Source organism: Bidens hawaiensis, unplaced genomic scaffold (genome assembly GCF_021521415.1).
Source record: "Bidens hawaiensis isolate Kalapana, Puna unplaced genomic scaffold, B.hawaiensis_p1.1 tig00012954_1, whole genome shotgun sequence".
NCBI classification, from domain to species: domain Eukaryota; kingdom Viridiplantae; phylum Streptophyta; class Magnoliopsida; order Asterales; family Asteraceae; genus Bidens; species Bidens hawaiensis.
This window is the reverse complement of record NW_027492082.1, coordinates 324343-343360: the sequence shown is the minus strand read 5'-3', so window position 1 is coordinate 343360 and position 19018 is coordinate 324343. Positions and strand designations below refer to the sequence as shown.

Sequence of the window (19018 nt, the reverse complement as noted above, 5' to 3'; positions counted from 1 at the left end):
GACTCATAGTCCTTTTGAATTTTGTCAGTGTACTCGAGCCAAGCTGCTGATTGACGTCACTCTGATTGCTTCTTCTTTCACTTGTAAAACAAAACTTCACAAGAATCATGCCAGGAGGAGGAATTAGACTGAGGTAATTTTATTCATCTTTTGATCGATGGACAACATGCCTCCCGGTCACGACAAACCGACAGTCGGAATCGATCACCCCAATTGAAGTTGGACCTGCTCATTACCTAACTCGCAGCACAAGCCGAACAAACCAAACTACTCTTCGCAGCACCAATGTTACGATTCTATTCGAGACGAACCAAAACTCCAAGAATGGCTACCAAAGAAAGATATTAAACGAAAATTTTTCTTATTTATGTTCTTATAATAAGAAACTTTGCATTTAATGGTGATACTATGTATTCCTCACTTAAATTAGTTTTATTACAATTTACAAGTTAGTTTTCTATATTTAGGGAGTTTAGTTTTATAAACTAATAACTAAATTTAATACGGTCCAAGTTCTTTTCAAAAAGCCTTTTGATTTAAAAAGAGTTAACTTGTCAAAGTGTGTTTGAAGTTTGGGTCATGATCTTGGCGGTGGATCAAAAGATTGATTTCGAACGTTTCAATCTTTTTTTCAAATCAGATTCAAAGTTAACTTATGAAGTTCAACTACAAGATTTTCTAAAATTTTTAAGGGCTCACTATTACAACCAAAGAACAAGGGTGCTCTTTTCACTTTTGTTAATGATCTACTTTTTATGAACTAATCGATAAATGTTTTTGTATTGTGTATATATTTTTTTCATATCTCTTTGTTGTTAGTATTTCAAGATGTGCTTTGTGAAGGGCATCTTAGGCCTATTGAATTAATTTATGTAAATGACTACGGCTCATGTTTTAAAAGTTACAAATTTAGAAGAGTGACAAAGATTTTGGAGGCCTATTTAAGCTCTACATGCTGATTAGTTTTGTGGTTTTACTCTAATGAAATTTATATTTGTATTTTTATTAATATAATGACCATGGTTAAAGCGATTTTGTTTTACATAGAAGCTACTTTTTTTCTATTATGTTTTCAAAAAAAGGATGAAAGTAAAGATTAGCATAAAGAAGGTGTGTCTTGGGCTTGGTTCACAACGAGTTGTAAGTAAAATGAGTTTATATCAAAACATTAGTTTTCTTTCAAAAATGTCAGTGTGGTTAGGATTAAAATGAGTCGTTTTTAAAGAGTTTCAGTATGCATGTTATAATTTAAAAAGAAATATATATTTCAGAAATATTATGTATAGTGTTGGCAAAATAATTTCGTTAATCCATGAGTGTCAAAGTTTAGGGGTCGTGTTGTAATTAGTCAAATTATGTTTAGTATGTATTTAGAATGTTTATATAAGTATAGGGTCCAGAAGTGTTAAATGGAAAGTTTATAACTTCCATATACACATGTCAGATCAGGATTGGCTCTAGTTGTGTATAAATAGGGGTCAATAGGCAAAGTCAAAATCATTCAGAATTGTTATACGTTGTATTATCAGTTTATCAATAAAGTCTTGTTGATTCAATTCTGTTTCATCTTTGTTTTCTTAATCGATCAAGTTGTGTAAAGATCAAGTGTGGGCAACATATAGCATATGTTGTGGTTTTAAATTACATGTGTTCGGTGTCGTACACGGGTAATAACCCAGTATATTATTATTATTAATATTTTATATTTCTGAATAAAATATAAATGATTTAAAGACCTGGAAGACCGTGCAATACATCTTCTTCTCCAATCCTTGCTTCAGCTATATCACTGATGTTGTGTTGGATCCGTCCCCAAAGGCCCGCAGACGTTTATGCCCGTCCCCATTTATCGGAATCGTTAGGGAAACGTTTCAGTGGCGTTCTGGCTTGTGCTTCATAGGGTACTGTAGCCCTCACATTTTCATCTCTCTCTTTTCAAATGTAATACTTATTTAAGATGGTGAATATATTGATTACGGTTTATATTAGCATGAAAACGAGTTTTTATGAAACTTTAGTCACTGATGATCTTATAAACTATTATAACCACTTCCAGACGACTTTAAATTTCACATAAAACAAAAAATCTATGCAACTATGATCATATCGATCTTGAATGTGAGTGTAACAATGGGGTAAATTGTTGTAAAATTGGAAGTAAGAAACAAAAATCTCCATCCCGGGCATCCCTAATTATGATGATTTGTTTATTGCTATTTACGAATTTTGTGGGTGCTTGAATTCAAATGAACGACAATAGAATATCAATTTTATATTAATAACATTAGACTTTATCCCCGCTGAGAAATATGACTTAATTGGCAATAACTTTACATTAACCAAGTTTTCATTGACCGAAAGTCTTTCAAATGGAGCAGTAGAAAGAATTTTATTTGTTATGTACTTCTGGAAATAATATGATCGAGCATGAAAGAGGCCAGAGATAATAGAAGTAACTTTGCGTATTGGTAAAGAGAAGGAACACCGTTGGAGGGATGTGATTTTAAGAATCTTTCATATATGGAAGTGATTTTAATGGAATTAAAGGATTTTAATTAAAACTACGTAGCTTTGACTAGTTTGACGTGTAAAATTAGACGGTTAACAGCATCGTCTTTACTTTTCTGAACAAATCATAAACAATGGAGTGGTTAAAGAAAGTTAGAAGGAACAAATATTTAACTATTAATCTACAAATAATAATAAAAATATGATAAAAGAAGACAAATAATAATAATAATTATATAATTTTTATATTTTAAGTTTCTTTAGTTCTAGGTGGGGCCTCGTAAAAAGACTTGTGTCTCCTCTAGAAGACTTGTGTCTCGTGGAAAGATTTTTAGTCTTTAATAATAATATTAAACAAATTTCCTTATTTTCCCCTTCTCTGAACGATTTTTAGTCTTTAATAATAATATTAAACAAATTTCCTTATTTTCCCCTTCTCTGAACAAATTCCTGGGCCCGGACTTTCCCCCTAATTAATTGCTAATAAGACTCAAACCTCTTTGCATTCATCATCACAACAATGAAGGCCATGACACTTCTTCCTTTATGCTTTACCTCGTCTTGCCTATCTGTGTTACTCTTAGCTTTGTCACTTTGCACCATTTGTGTTGGTGATCAAAGCTCAGATCCTATACTATGTATACCTACCGAGCGATTGGCACTTATTGATCTCAAGAACAATCTCACCGACGAGACAAACCGTCTTTCTTCTTGGGTAGGCAAACACTGTTGCAGTTGGTCCGGTGTCGTCTGCGACAATGTCACGGGTCACGTCCATGAGATTCACCTTCGTGGACTTGACTTAAATATTTTTAATGGACCTTATGACACCTATGATGAAGATGAAGAAGCAAGTAAACAAATGTTGGGAGGAACCATAAGTCCATCAGTGATTAAGCTGTTACAGCTCAGATACCTCGACTTGAGCTTGAATGATTTTGGGTACAGTTTGATACCAGCATTCATCGGTTCTTTCCAAAATCTTATATATCTTAACCTCTCATACTCTCACTTCGGTGGGGAAATTCCTCACCGACTCGGAAATATTTCAACATTGCGTGTCCTGGATCTTCAACATAGTATTCATTCTGGTCATCTTCATTCTAAAAGCTTAACATGGCTAAATAATCTTAAAGGGTTGGAACACATGAATTTGGGTGGCATCAATCTCGCAAACGCTTCAGACTGGTTTCCAGTAGTCAGCAACATCACTTCTTTGCTAGAGCTTCGCTTTTCTGCATGTGGGTTAGATCAGTCACCTAGTAATCCAACTACAGTTAGATTTACTTCCCTTATTGTCCTAGATCTTTCGAGAAACTACTTTGACAGTATGTTGCCCGCGTGGATTTTCAGCCTACATAATTTAGTGTTATTAGATCTGACTGGTTGCTATTTTAGTGGTGTACTTCCTGGAACTCCTGGTGGTTTCTATAGCCTGCCTTCTTTAAGGACTCTTTGTGTTTCAGATAACAGTTTCGTGAATTCTCCGTCCTTCCAATTGTCTAGCCTAAGTAATCTTCGTCGGCTTGAGGTTCGTGGCTGTAAACTTTCTTCACCGATTCTACAGAACTTGTCTTTGATTGAACATGTTGACTTATCTTACAATGAGATTGTTGAGGAGATACCTAAATCATTAAGTAATCTTTGCAACATTACTACACTTTATCTGGGAGGTAACAATTTTTTTGGAAATGTGTCGGAGCTTCTTGAAAGATTTTGTGAATGCGAGTCACTTAAACTGGAAGCATTAGATTTTAGTGGTAATTATCTAATTGGTCAACTACCACAAAGAATAGGAAAACTGAAAAATCTCATCAAGATTGATCTTGGTAACAATAACTTAACAGGGACTATTCCAGATTCTTTAGGAAGTTTGTCGATGTTGCAGATACTAGATATTAATACAAATAAACTCTCCGGCTCGCTTCCAGATACGATTGGTGGCTTATCAAGGTTGGTTCATCTTGATCTTTCGTACAATTTGTTGAATGGGACCATTACAAATACTTTAAGTACAATTGGTGGCTTATCATGGTTGGAGTATCTGGATCTTTCTTACAACAAGTTAAGAGGAAGTCTTCCTGAATGTATTGGTGGACTCAGTAAACTGTATCATCTAAGTCTTCTTCATAATTCATTAACAGGTATTTTGACCGAAAACCACTTTGCCAATCTAACAGCCTTGAAATATTTACGGGTTGGGGAGAACAAGTTGGCGTTTAAGCTAAGTGTTAACAACTGGATTCCACCTTTCAAACTCAAAGAGTTGAGAGCAGATTCTTGCAGTTTAGGTCCTCAATTTCCTTCATGGATTCAATCGCAGAAAGACTTGACAAGGATTAATATAGCCAACGCAAACATATCCGACACCATCCCTGATTGGTTTTGGACTTCATTCCCTAGTGTAGTTAACTTGAACATATCTAACAACATTATTCAAGGAAAATTGGGAGATGTTATTTCATTTGCACCTCTTGCAGTATTGGATCTTAGTAACAACGTTTTACACGGTACGTTGCCTGGTAATTTCAGTACAATGCATTTCCTGGATCTCTCTAACAATAATCTTTCAGGATCTCTAGAACAGTTCTTGTGTTTTGGCATTCAAGAACCACAACCATTACAATTTCTTCTTCTAGCAAACAATAACATGTCAGGTGTAATCTCAGATTGTTGGATGAATTACAAATCTCTTATCATTCTGAACCTAGAAAAAAACCAATTTTCTGGTATAATCCCACCATCTCTAGGAAATATTTCTTTATTATTGTTGGATTTGGATGATAACAGGCTATCCGGTAACTTACCTCTATGGCTACTGAATTCCACCAGCCTGGTAGCCATCAAGCTTGCTAGAAACGAACTAATGCGAAAAATACCACCATCAATAGGGGGAAATAATACAAGTATGAGAGTTCTAAGCCTTCGTTCTAACCACTTTGAAGGTAAAATCCCGGAAGAAATTTGTCATCTCAGGTCTCTTCAAATCTTGGATCTTTCTCATAATGATCTTTCTGGGAACCTACCGATATGCTTTACAAACTTTTCTGTCATGTCAGGCCGAAGTGAGGCCTCAAATCTGATTGAACTGTATTATACAATGTTTGCTGTGCCGTTGGTGACAAAGGGATATACTTATACGTATAGCACCATACTTTATCAAGTGACTTCATTAGACCTTTCTAGTAACAGGTTTTCAGGGTCAATTCCGGATGAACTTGTCGAACTGTTGGGCTTGCGTTTCCTGAATCTGTCAGACAATGAATTAACAGGAACAATTCCCAACTCGTTCAGTCACACTGGAAAGTTGGAAGCGTTAGATCTGTCAATGAACCATCTTAATGGAAACATTCCTTTGAGCATGTCACAATTAACCGCTTTGAACTGGCTGAACTTATCTTACAACAAGCTTGTAGGCGGAATCCCAACAGGGCCTCAATTTCAAACATTTGGTGAGTTGAGTTTCACTGGAAACGCACTTTGTGGGTATCCTCTTCCAGCATGCTTTCAAAATAATGGAGATACCAAAGGATCTGCTAATGATAAAGCATATGGCAGAGATTGGATCCTGGTGATACTTACACTTGTTGGATTCGTTGTTGGTTTCTGGAGCATCATGGCCTCGTTATTTTTAAGCAGACAATGGCGAATTGCATATTATCGTTTTCTTGAAGAAATCTGGTTCAAGCTTCAAGATTTCATCTTTCTCCTATTCCTCCGTAAGTCTTGACCTGAATTTTACCTTTTCTATTACGCTAGTACATTCTATTTATTTAAAAGTACGAGTATATGTCTGTTTGCGTCTCATAGAAGACTTCGAAATTAAACCCAAGCACCTCTTCTTATTAATAGCTAGAAGAAACTTTTAAACACTTATTTGTATATGCAAGATTGACGTTTAAGTAGGGTTCTATGGGAGGAACCAGAACTTAATTGAACGATACTCAATCTTTTTTAATAGCCCCACCCTCAGAAAAATTTACGTGTTTTGTTTAAAATGACAATGTTACCCTTATATTCATTCTTAAGTACCATATTTAGTCCACTATACCATGTTTTGAATTTATTTATTGAGTTGTATATATCAGTTTGATAGATTTAACTTTAAAAAAATGAAGTTTTTCTTTTTTCTTTTTTACTCTATATTATTTATCACTTTATTTATTTCAAGAATTGCTATTTTATTTGTATTCTTTTATTTAAAAAAAATTATATCTTAAACAAAAAAAAAGTTGTATGGATTTCAGTGCAACAATATGAACTATGTATTTCTCAGAGAATATGAACTTCATATTTTGTTTCAGTTAATTGTGTTAACATGTGCTCTATGATTGTTAAACTGGTCCGTAGGTGTCACGAAGAGGTTTAGGGCCATATAAGAGGAAACATCACTACAACGTGCTACTCCAGTAACAATCTTGGAAATAAAATTTGTGATCAAGTTTGATTGAAAGTGTAAAACTAAGTACTCTCTAATCTATTGTATGTTTGTACTGTTTATTATCCGTTTCATTTGGATGTAAGATGTAATAAAAATATATCATGATACCAACCTTATATATAGTAACTTTCTTCACTTGAAAATAGTGAAATACGGATATATGCTGAATAAAAGATTTTGATGTGAAAGTTTTAGTTTTAATCATCAGTAAACTTGCCCATAATCCACCCTTACCCATTTATTATTAGACATTAACTTTCCTTTTTTAATCAGATGTAAAAGTCAATAGATGTTTTCAATTCATGTTAAAAATAAAAATTCCACAAAGCCAACTATTGGGCCAAAGATTATACAGAATTATAACTGTACTGGGATCATGCTTTGGAATGGGTTTTGGTTGGAGTGGAATAAGGGCCAGTGTTCGTTTCGAGAGAGTATTGGTCTGAGAGAATTGGAGATTTTGGATGGTACATTCAAAGTTGACCAAAAAGTCAACTATAGTTAATGGCAGAGTAAGGGCAATGTTTGTTTCGAGAGAGTATTGGTCTGAGAATGATATTTAAAAAGAGATCCATAAAAATTGATTTGTAAGGATGTGTGTTATATACCAATTCTCTCGTTATCCATCAATTGTTACGTTTGTGTCACCTTAGCTTTTTCTCCATCATTCGATCCAACCATTTAACTCATGTTATATACAATTCTTCATCATTCCCTTTTATTTAAATTTATTAAATAACAAAAAGAAATGAAAAGGAAAAGGAAAAAAACAAAACATATGATTGGTTAACGTGCAAATGATCCGTGTGAGGGTGGTCATTACTGACCGGGTTGGGGTTGACGTGGTTTTCCAACGGTCTCTCGAACGCCACATAGGCACCCATGTGAGCCCCTTGCTAAAATCCAACGTGCCAATACCAATACCAGACCGGACCACCCGGTTGGACCGGTCTGACCGGGATTTAGTTTATTGACCGGTCCGGTTCTATGCAGATTGTTCGGCTCCAGAAAACTGACCGGTCCGACCGGAAAACCGGACAGGTTAACCGTCATTTTTTTTGGGAAAAACTTTTTTTTCAGCCTTAACCATCATTTTTGGGACAAAAGTTGTTCGGTCGGTCCGACCGATTGAACAGGTTCACGGTTGCATGTTCGGTTCGTTGTCTGATCCGGTAATGAAAACATTGGTCAATACTACCTAGGTTAAGTGACGTAGAAACTGTTGTGCTGTAACTGAGCTCAAAATGAAAATGGGATGTGTTGAGTGTTGACTGTTGAGTACAAAGTGGGCCTGGGTTTACTATAGTGACATTTTCCAAAGGACTGTTGGGCTTGGAATAACTAGGATTTGCTTTAGGCTTGCCAATGGGCCAATTCTATATGCAAGTTGAGAAGTTGGATTAACAGTTGGAATGAGCTGGTATTGTCAGTAAGCCATTTAAAATCCAAGGTGTGGAGTTTGGTTGGGATTTTCAAACATTCAATTCCATTCCAATTCTAAATTTTTTTTAAAAAATTTCATGAAATGAACGCGCCCTAAGAGTCTTGGTGTATATTTAATTTCATGTGATTCCAAATAAAACCAAGCATAAATAACAAATACTGGAGTAGTTTTTATGGGAAGAACTGGATGACATTAAATCTAACAAGTACACAAGTACAAGTGTTTACTCACTGTTTTATAGGTTTCACAGAATCCATTCCACACCAATTGAAGCAACATCATTCGGTAGATTAAAAACCCAAAGATGAATGTATTGTTTGTGGTAGCAGTAAGTGCCTCAACACCTGTCCTGAATGCATTTGTAATCCTATGAAAACTCAAATCATCTTATAGAACACTAATTAGATGATTAGTGCCTATTCAATTTATACAACAGAGAACATAACCACAAGCACTAAAGAAAGATTCATGAATCTACAAATCACAAGTTTCATTAATCGTAAATTACCAAAGATCCACTTATCATGTAAAAAAAACACGTGTGAAATAGATGCCATTTTGGTTGAGGCATTTCGTCGACCAGTTGGTGTGCATCTTCAAACCTTACCCTTTCTGTCATAAAAAAACCTATTAACTGACAATTTCTTAAGGATGAAAGTTTGAACACCCTGTAAAGCAAAGCAAAACAAAACAAACCCAAACTTCAATTCTTAATTTCTTATAACAAGTGGATTGATTAAAAATCCAAATATCAGTTGGCGTGCGTAATTTCAAAACAATGTCGAAAGGTCAAACTTCGTTCAATTCAGCCAGAAATCACAAAAATCTTCATAGATTTATTCAGTCGTGTTAAATTACAAACAAACATTACAACGCAAAAGCACTTCCAAAATCTGTGAAATTGTGCTTGGACATTGAAGGGTGGGCCGACCAAGATTGTTATGATCATTACTGCAGTTAGTTAGTTGTAACAAACTTTATTAAGCCTGTGTTAATCAGACTAGAGTCACTACTGGGTTGAAATCTGGTACGGTCATGCAATTAATTGGCCCAGACTAAATGTTGCTAATTAATCTAGGAAAGGCTTTTGGGCCACAAATATATGGATCGATTGACATTGGTTTTTACTGTTGGACCGGAATCAATATTTTTTTAGGCTCATTGGATGAGAAAAGTACCAAATAGGTTGTATCTACACATGTTTGAAGTAAAACTCTAATTTGAAGAAAGTTATAGGTGTGGGTGAATTCATTATTTGTGTCTTCAATTGGGTCATTATTAAGAAAGTTGTAGGTGTAGGTGAATTCATTATTACGGCCCCTGCACAGGGTCCTCTACAACTTTGACCATTTCAATGGCGAAAATTTTCTTTTCAAACATTTACTGTAAACATGTTGCAAATTAAATGCAACATAACATACATACACGTACATGCAAATTTAGTGTACAAAGTATTTTCTAGCTGTTGATCTTACTTTGTATACGTATGTAAAACATATGCTAACAATTTTATAAATAGTAGGAAAAGTATAGGCTAAGATCTTTTGAGAAGGAGACAAAAATAATAATCCCTTAATGAATCACATTACACTATGAAATAGTTTCGCATGCATTATTATTTTGTTTATTACGATTCTTCTATATTATTATGTATGGTTATTACAAAATAGATAGATTTTATATATAATTAATAGAAGTACATTTATTAGCGATTTATAAAACATTAAGAACTAATGGCTGCAAACAACAATGCTGCAAATATTATGATTATAAAATCTGAACGAGATTACAGTGCTTGAACAATGTCATTATATATATCAGCAACATTATGTTTAGCTGTAAGAGATAAAATACAAACATTTAACAAATATGATAATAAGATTTTTGAAGAACTCCTAAAACTACTGCAAACTACGTTTTGTGATGAAGTATTTGAAGAACCACAAAAGTTCCCTAAGGGTATTCTCAAAAAAAAAAGAAAAAAAAGGACCACATATATCATTCCTAGCTATATGAAAGAGAAAATGAAACTGAATCTCACTGCACATTAGTCATCTGTAGTACAATGAAGACTCTCACACTTCTTACTTTATCTTTTCCCTCATCTTGCCTATGGTTTCTCTTGGTTTCGTCACTTTCCAGCATCTGTATTTGTAATCAAAGCTCCGATCCTGTTCTATGCATACCCACAGAAAGATTGGCTCTTATTGATCTCAAGAACAATCTCACAGACCATGCAAACCGTCTATCTTCTTGGGTAGGCAAAGACTGTTGCAGTTGGTCCGGTGTGGTCTGCAACAATTTCACCGGTCACGTACACGAGATTCACCTTGGTGGACCTGATCTTGGCAGATTAGGAGGAACCATAAGTCCATCATTGATCAAACTGGTACAGCTCAGATACCTCGACTTGAGCTGCAACAATTTTGGACTCAGCTCGATTCCAGAATTCATTGGTTCTTTCCAAAATCTTATATATCTTAACCTCTCATCTTCGGGATTCAGTGGGGAAATTCCTCACCAACTTGGAAATCTATCAACATTGCATGTCCTAGATCTTCAGTGGAATATTGATGGACAATCTAAAAGCTTAGCATGGTTAAAGAATCTTAAAGGATTGCAACACCTGGATATGGCTTACATCAACCTCGAAGAAGCTTCAGATTGGTTTTTGGCAGTCAGCAATCTCACTTCTCTACTAAAGCTTAATTTTTATGGTTGTATGTTAAATTGGTTACCTAGTAATCCAACAACAGTTAGTTTTACGTCCCTTATCGCCCTAGATCTTTCCCAAAATGACCTTTACAATATGTTTCCTGGGTGGATTTTCAGCCTCCGTAATTTAGCTTTTTTAGATCTTACTGATTGCCAAATTAATGGTGTACTTCCCGTAACTCATGGTGGTTTCCGTAGCATGCCTTTGTTAAGTACTCTTTTTCTTTCAACAAACACTTTTGTGAATTCTTCGTCCTTACTGAATGGATTGTCTAGCCTAAGTAATCTTCGACAGCTTGATGTTAGTTTGTGTAGTATTTCTTCACCGATTCTAGCCAACCTACAGAGCTTGCCTTTCATTGAATATGTTGACTTATCTTACAATAGGATTGCTGAGGAGATACCTAAGTCATTAAGTAATCTTTGCAACATCACTACCCTTAATCTACAACAGAACAAAATTTCTGGTAATGTGTCGGGGCTTCTTGAAAGATTTTGTGAATGCGAATCACCTAAACTGGAGTCATTAGATTTTGGTGATAATTATCTGATTGGTCAACTACTAGAAAGACTAGAAAAACTGAAAAATCTAGCCACAATTGATCTTGCTCACAATAACTTAACTGGGACCATTCCTGAAAGTATTGGACAACTCAGCAAACTATCCTCTTTACGACTTGCTAGCAATTTACTAACGGGTATTCTACCTGAAAGACTAGGAAATTTGAAAAATTTGTCTCTGATTGATCTTACTTACAATCAATTAACAGGGACCATTCCGGATTCTATAGGAAGTTTGTCACTATTGCAAGTATTATGGTTCAGTAACAATAAATTCTCAGGTTCGATCCCAGATAAGATTGGTGGCTTATCATCGTTGAATTCACTGGATCTTTCGAACAACGACTTGAATCGAAGTCTTCCTGAAAGTATTGGACAACTCAATAATCTAGACGATCTAAGTCTTGATCACAATTCGTTAACAGGAATTTTGACCGAAAACCACTTTATCAATCTAAAAGCCTTGAAAAGTTTGTCAGTTGGGGATAACAAGTTGGTGTTTATGCTAAATAACAACTGGATTCCACCTTTCAAACTCAATGATCTGAGACTAGGTTCTTGCAGTTTAGGCCCTCAATAATCATGGATTCAGTCGCAAACAGACTTAGGATTGTTGGATATCTCCAACGCAAACATATCAGATACCATCCCCAATTGGTTTTGGACTACATTCCCAAGTGTAATTTACTTGAACATATCCAACAACAACATTCAAGGAAAGTTGGGAGGAGTTACTTTTCTTGTATATGGAGCAATACTAGATCTAAGTAATAACCAATTACACGGTAAGCTACCTGTTAATTTTAGTACAGCTGCAATCCTGGATCTTTCTAAAAATAAAATCTCAGGATCCATAGAACAGTTCGTATGTTCTGGCATCCAAGAACCACGGCCGTTACAATTTCTTAATCTTGCAAACAATAAAATGTCAGGTGTACTTACCTCAGATTGTTGGATGAATTTTGGTGATCTAGTCGTTCTTAACTTAGCGAAAAACCAATTTTCTGGTAAAATCCCACCATCTCTGGGAAATATTTCTTCCTTACAATCATTGGAAATGGATGATAATACTCTATCGGGCAACTTACCTCCCTGGTTACTGAATTTCACCAGCCTTGTAGTCATTGAGCTTGCACAAAATGAACTAATGGGGAAAATACCATCATCAATAGGGAGAAATTCAAGTCTGAGACTTCTAAGTCTCCGTTCTAACAAACTTGAAGGTAAAATCCCAGATGATATTTGTCATCTTAGCTTTATTCAGATCTTGGATCTTGCTCATAATGATCTTTCTGGGAACCTACCGACATGCTTTACAAACTTCTTTGCCATGTCTAGAAGTGAGCCCTCTGGACCGAGTTTTGATTTTTATGCATTCTATAGCTACAATGGTAACTATAAAATTACTGCATCGTTGGTGACGAAAGGAAACACTTATGCATACAGCACCACTCTTTATCAAGTGACTTCATTAGACCTTTCTAGTAACAAGTTTGCAGGGTCAATTCCTGCTGAACTTGTCGGCCTTTTGGGGTTACGATTCCTGAATCTGTCACACAATGATTTAATGGGAACAATTCCCAACTCGTTCAATAAAACTGGAAAGCTTGAATCGTTAGATCTGTCAATGAACCATCTTGAAGGAAATATTCCACTGAGCCTGTCACAGTTAACTGCTTTGGATTACTTGAACGTATCTTACAACAATCTTGTAGGAAGAATCCCAACAGGCCCTCAGCTTCAAACATTCAACGAGTCCTGTTTCAGAGGAAACAAACTTTGTGGGAATCCTCTTCCAGCGTGTTTACAAAACAATGGTGATAGTGAAGGCACTACCGACAGACATGACGAATCTAATGGCACGGATTGGATCCTGGTGATAGTTACACTTGTTGGACTGGTTGTTGGATTCTGGAGCATCCTTGCCCCTTTGTTTATAAGCAGACGATGGAGAATTGCATATTATCGTTTTCTTGAAGAAAGCTGGTTCAAGCTTCAAGATTTCAGCTTTCTGCTATTCCTACGTAAGCTTGACATAATTCTACATTTCTATAATATATTTTTTGTGTTTACGTGTATCTATGTTTGCCCAAGCACCTCGTCTTGCATATATTTAGAATTAACTTTTGAAGACCACTTATTTTTATTCTCAAAATTGACGTTTCCATAGAGGGGCAGATCCAAGTTGATCCCACAGGTGTCGTACATCACACATTAAGTTTATTTTTTATGTATCATAAATATATATAACCGAAACTTAAACTACAACACCATGGGATCAACCTTTTTCTTCTGTCTATTTCTTTGGGTTTTGTTTATCCTTATATCCACCATTCACCATTTCTAGTCCACTAGTCAACCACGTATTCAATTTAATTTTTTTATTTTATTAGTTTGGTTGATTTGATTAAGAAAAATAAACATCTAAGTCTTTTTTATTTACTTCTAAAATTTTATACAATATTTGTTATCACTTTATTTATTTCAAGATTTTTCATATTCTTTGTAATTTTTTGTTTTCTAAAGAATACATGTACTTCAACTGGAACTGATAATCTAAATCAAGTTGCAGTTATCTGACAATCCATACTTGTCAAAACACTGGTGGGAATTTTATTTTATTTTTATTATTATTATTATTATTATGCTTTTTTAATTGGCCGCTGTTTAAGTATACTTATAATAACCATGATGTACTTGTAATCTATATGCAAATAAACCAAGGACATAGGGATATTTCAAAGTTGGGTAAGATACTATCTCATTTTTCTAAAAAAAGTCATATTTTTTCCCAAGGAAACTACTGTCAAACCATCTTTTGTGCACCCCACACCATAACACACTCCTCTGCTCACCAAACACATATCTGATTATGTACACACACGACCCAAAATTCGCTCACAACAATATTCTCTGTTACACCAGATTAATTTCCCCATGATAGATGTATAGATTGATCACAGCTCACACATCAATTTGCGTATGTTTTTTCAAATGAGCACAAACAGATACGTTCATGTACACATACACACATCTTACCATACACAAACTTTGCATCCAGGTTTCAGTTATGTTTGTATATATGTTTATGTGCTTTAATAATGAGTTTATTCAAAAATTATGGGGTGATTCAAGTGTTGAATTTAATTTGGTAAAAAGAGAGTTTTCAAATTTTTTTACAAATTGTTCATATACAACTATTGGTTACGTGTTTGGTTTTTTTTAAAGGGAGTTTCACTACGAGTTAAGCAGTGCTTCATAGACCAAAGATGAATGAGATATGTTTGCATAACGTGACTGAGTTTAAAATGATTATGTTTTTTGAAATTGGGTAAGAATTTGTTTTAAATTGGTGGGAGATCGCACAAACCTTGAATTTTGTATAAAAATGAGTCAATATACATGATAAACTCCTACTAGTATTTAAACTAAACGATAGAGCACACACAATAATGCGCATCCGCACAACGTGTGGGCATGCATGAATGCAACAATTGGCTTACACAGCCAGGTTTTGTACTCTGAGATAAAGTCATTCTTCCTAAACAATTTCGAAAAAATGTGTAGATTTATATCAACTTGTTTACACACAAATGTGTAGATCGAATAGGTTACGTTTATGAATATAGAGAAGTATTAAGAAAAAAAATTGACTAGCAAGTATGCAACAAATAAAATTTGCAACAATTGATACATTTGCTGATCACAGGTCTGACAAAGAGGTCTAGGCCCATATAAGAGGGACCCTCCTGCAGGAACTAATCTTGGAATACTTCGGTGATCAAGTTTGATTGAAAGTGTAAAACTAAGGACCCGGGATATATGCTATTGGTATGTTTGTAATGCTAAGTCTCAAGATATATGCTATTGGTATGTTTGTAATATATGCTAAGTACTCAGGATATAAGCTGTTGGTATGTTTGTAATGCTATGTACTCTGGATATATGCTATTGGTATGTTTGTGGTGCTATGTATGTGGATATATGACGAGCGGAACACACAAATTAAATATTTTAACCTTTACGCAAGTGCAATTTTAAAAACATTTTTTGGGTTAATTAGTTTATTTTAGTCAAACTGAACAAGACGTTTTTATTAAGCGAGTTAGTCATGCTTACTCAAAAGATGCCATGTTTTTTAAAATAAATAGGTTTACCAACCCAAAACCTAACGGTTTATTTCATAAGCTATTACCCATACTTGAAATTAAAAGTTTTTGTACGATTGAGGGCAGGGCCTCACATTTGAGGAGATACTAGGTAAAAGTACCTTTGTCTTCCACTATTGTTAACTTTGGCTGTTGAAATAATTGGATCCCTTTGAAAATAAAACTATTTCATTGGAAAGCGTTACTAGACCGTTTTTCTACGTGTGTTGCAGCTGATGCAAGGGGTCAACCATACCCACCTTGAGTCGTGGCTTATGTAGGTATCATCAAGAAACCATGGTTCACTTAATGGTTAATTGCTGCTACTTGAAGGCAATTAGGTCCACAATCCTTTCGTGGATAAAACCTCATACAAATGGTCCATGTGACTATCCTCGAGTTGGCGGTACAATCTATCCTCGAGTTACCTGCAAAACACAAGCTAGGTATCGATTGAGAAAGGTAAGGTGATACATGCTATATTGGCGGTGTGATTGTGGTTGACTTGGAAAGCATATAAACAGTTGATAAATGATGTCAAAGACGAGTCTTTCCTATGGGTTAAGAATAGAAGCAAACGAGGAAGCTTGGATTAAGAGTCCTGGTGCATATTTAATTTCATGCAATTCCAAATAAAACTAAGCACAAATAACAAATACTAGTTGTAGTATTCATATATAAGGTGAAATTCATAGCAACAAACATAATTTATGAGAAAACACATCTTGATGACGATGACGATGACGATGATCTATGTATCCTACCTAATTTGAGGGACACCTAACAATAAAATCCACAAAATTAACAAGGGATACTAGTCTATTGGGAAGAACTGGATGGCGTTAAATCTCACTAGTACACCACAAATACAAGTATTTACTCACTGTTTTTATAGGTTTCTCAGAATGCATTCCACACCAATTGAAGCAACAACATCCGGTAGATTTAAAACACAAAGACGAATGCGTTGTCGTTTCATCAGTAAGTACCTCAACACCTGTCGTGATCACATTTTTAATCCTATGGAAACTCAAATCATCTTATAGATTAGATTTAACACCAGTTAGGTGATTAGAGCCTATTCAACTTACACAACAGAGAATATAACCAGCAACAAGAAAGAAAGATTCATGACTTGTTCTTCCCAACAGGAATCTACAAATCACAAGTTTCATTAATCGTAAATTACCAAAGATCCACTTATCATGTAAAAAAAACACGTGTGAAATAGATGCATGGTATGAGATGGATTTTAGTTGGGCTGCTACAATATAAGCTGAAAATTAATAAAATCCAAAGGGCCGATATTATCTACGTAAAGTGGTGTAGGAATTGTTAACCAGAGGCGCACAAAGCGGTTAACCGATTAATTTTGAACCTGGTTTGAGATTAATGGTCAAATAACCGGTTAGACCGGTTAATAGGGTTGGGTACTACCCGGTTTTGAGTCAAGAAACCCCTACCCTGTATAACCAGATTTGGTTATTACCGGACCGGTTAACCGGTAAATATCCGGAAAAAAAATTGGTTTAGAAAATAATTAAAAAACCGAAAAATTGGTTTCCTAGCTCAATACTAAAAACCGATTTCCATCCGCTGGTTGAATCGGGTATAAATCGGTTTTTCTTTGGATCAGGTACTAACCAGTTAGGAAATTGGGTTAAACGGGTAGGGCGTGCACCTGTAGCTGGAACTAAACCTAAAATGAGAATGATATGTGTTTGATACTAAGTGGGTTTGTGTTTACTATGGTAACCGCTTTAAAAAGATTGTTGGGCTTGGGATAAGCTTTAGGCTTGCCAATGGGCCGTTATTATTTGCAAGTTGAACAATGAGCTTTTAGTATTCTTTTTTATTGGACTTAAACATTTATACGTTTAAATAAACTTATTTATTATGATTGGGTTGTGAAAAAAAAGTTTTATATAGGACTGGGCTTAAAATTTAAGGTTCCACTAGTTTCAATTCAAATTTAAGTTGATTAATTGAGTTTAAATATTAAAAAGACATATTTTTTAGTATAAAAACTACAAAATAAAAAAAAATAAATTCGGTCATACCATGGGTGATCGGGCCGGGCCTTCAACCTAGAGTTGTACAAAAAACCCAGAACCGTATTTTTGCTACCTGAACCCGTACCGGCCAACCCTACCTGTAGGGTACTACATGGTATAGTGTATCCGGTAATACCAAAAACCAGAGCCGGTTCCATACCCAGAACCGGGTTTTTCCAATACCTGGAACTGAGTTTTTTAAATGTTTGATCTATATCATAAATTACACGAAAAATACCTTAAAAACACCCTAAAAGTACCCCAAAAAGTGCAATCCTTAAAAAAAACCCAATCTATACATGAAAAATATTTGGAAAATAGGGTTTTTTTCAATACCCGGAAACATGGTATTAAAATACCCGGCTTTAGAATACTCGGTTATATACATAAACCGAACCCTATGCATAAGGTATAAATTTTAGAGACAATACCAAGACCCGAAGCCCACCCGGGCATTGCCAATATCTGATTTTTCAATACACAGTCATACCCGAACCCTCCATACCCGAAACCGGGTATTAGAAAAACCCAATTTGTGCACCTCTACATCGACCACCCAGCCTTCCTTCAAAGCCCGGCAAATTGGTTTTTATATAGACCAAACTATGCTATGGTAATTTTATGTTGTTCGGCCTTCAGTCAAAGATAAGATATTGCAGCAATCTATTTTGAGTTTGTTGGAATATAGCAAATTGTTTGCATCTTAGGCTCAGGGGTATACCATATCGTCCAGGACTTAAAGCTAAGTTGATAGGGGTTAACTAGTGGCACACAATTCCCTTCACGTGTTAAGGGGCGCTAAATGTGACGTTGGTTAGAATATTAACGGGCTTTAAAATTCTCTATACATACATAATAATTTAAGAATCAATTCAACATTAAATAAAGAGAGGTAAAGGAAGATACAACTTTTATAAAATGATGTAAAGTGAAAGGGGGTAAAATAAACGATGATAACATACGTGAAGTTACGGTCAATGGGTATACATTTCAATGATGATTTTTTTAATCAACTTTAACCATCCGATCAAATACAATGAGCGAAGAAGAATTGGCCAATCTCCATTATTTATTATTTGGAATGTGGTGATGAGACTTGTATTTTGCTTTTCTGCTACTTGTAAGACGTGTTCTACAATAAAGGTGG

The 19018-nt window shown here is 35.1% G+C and overlaps 1 protein-coding gene across 1 annotated transcript; it reads left to right on the top strand.

Annotated features, from left to right (window-relative positions):
* The first annotated feature begins 3028 nt into the window (after positions 1-3028).
* On the top strand, positions 3029-15611 carry LOC143542725 (receptor-like protein EIX2). The gene is made up of 3 exons (XM_077035251.1): positions 3029-4461; positions 4522-6227; positions 15379-15611. Exons 1-3 carry the CDS (start codon positions 3029-3031, stop codon positions 15405-15407), a joined length of 3168 nt encoding a protein of 1055 aa, XP_076891366.1. The 3' UTR covers positions 15408-15611.
* Positions 15612-19018: the final 3407 nt, after the last annotated feature.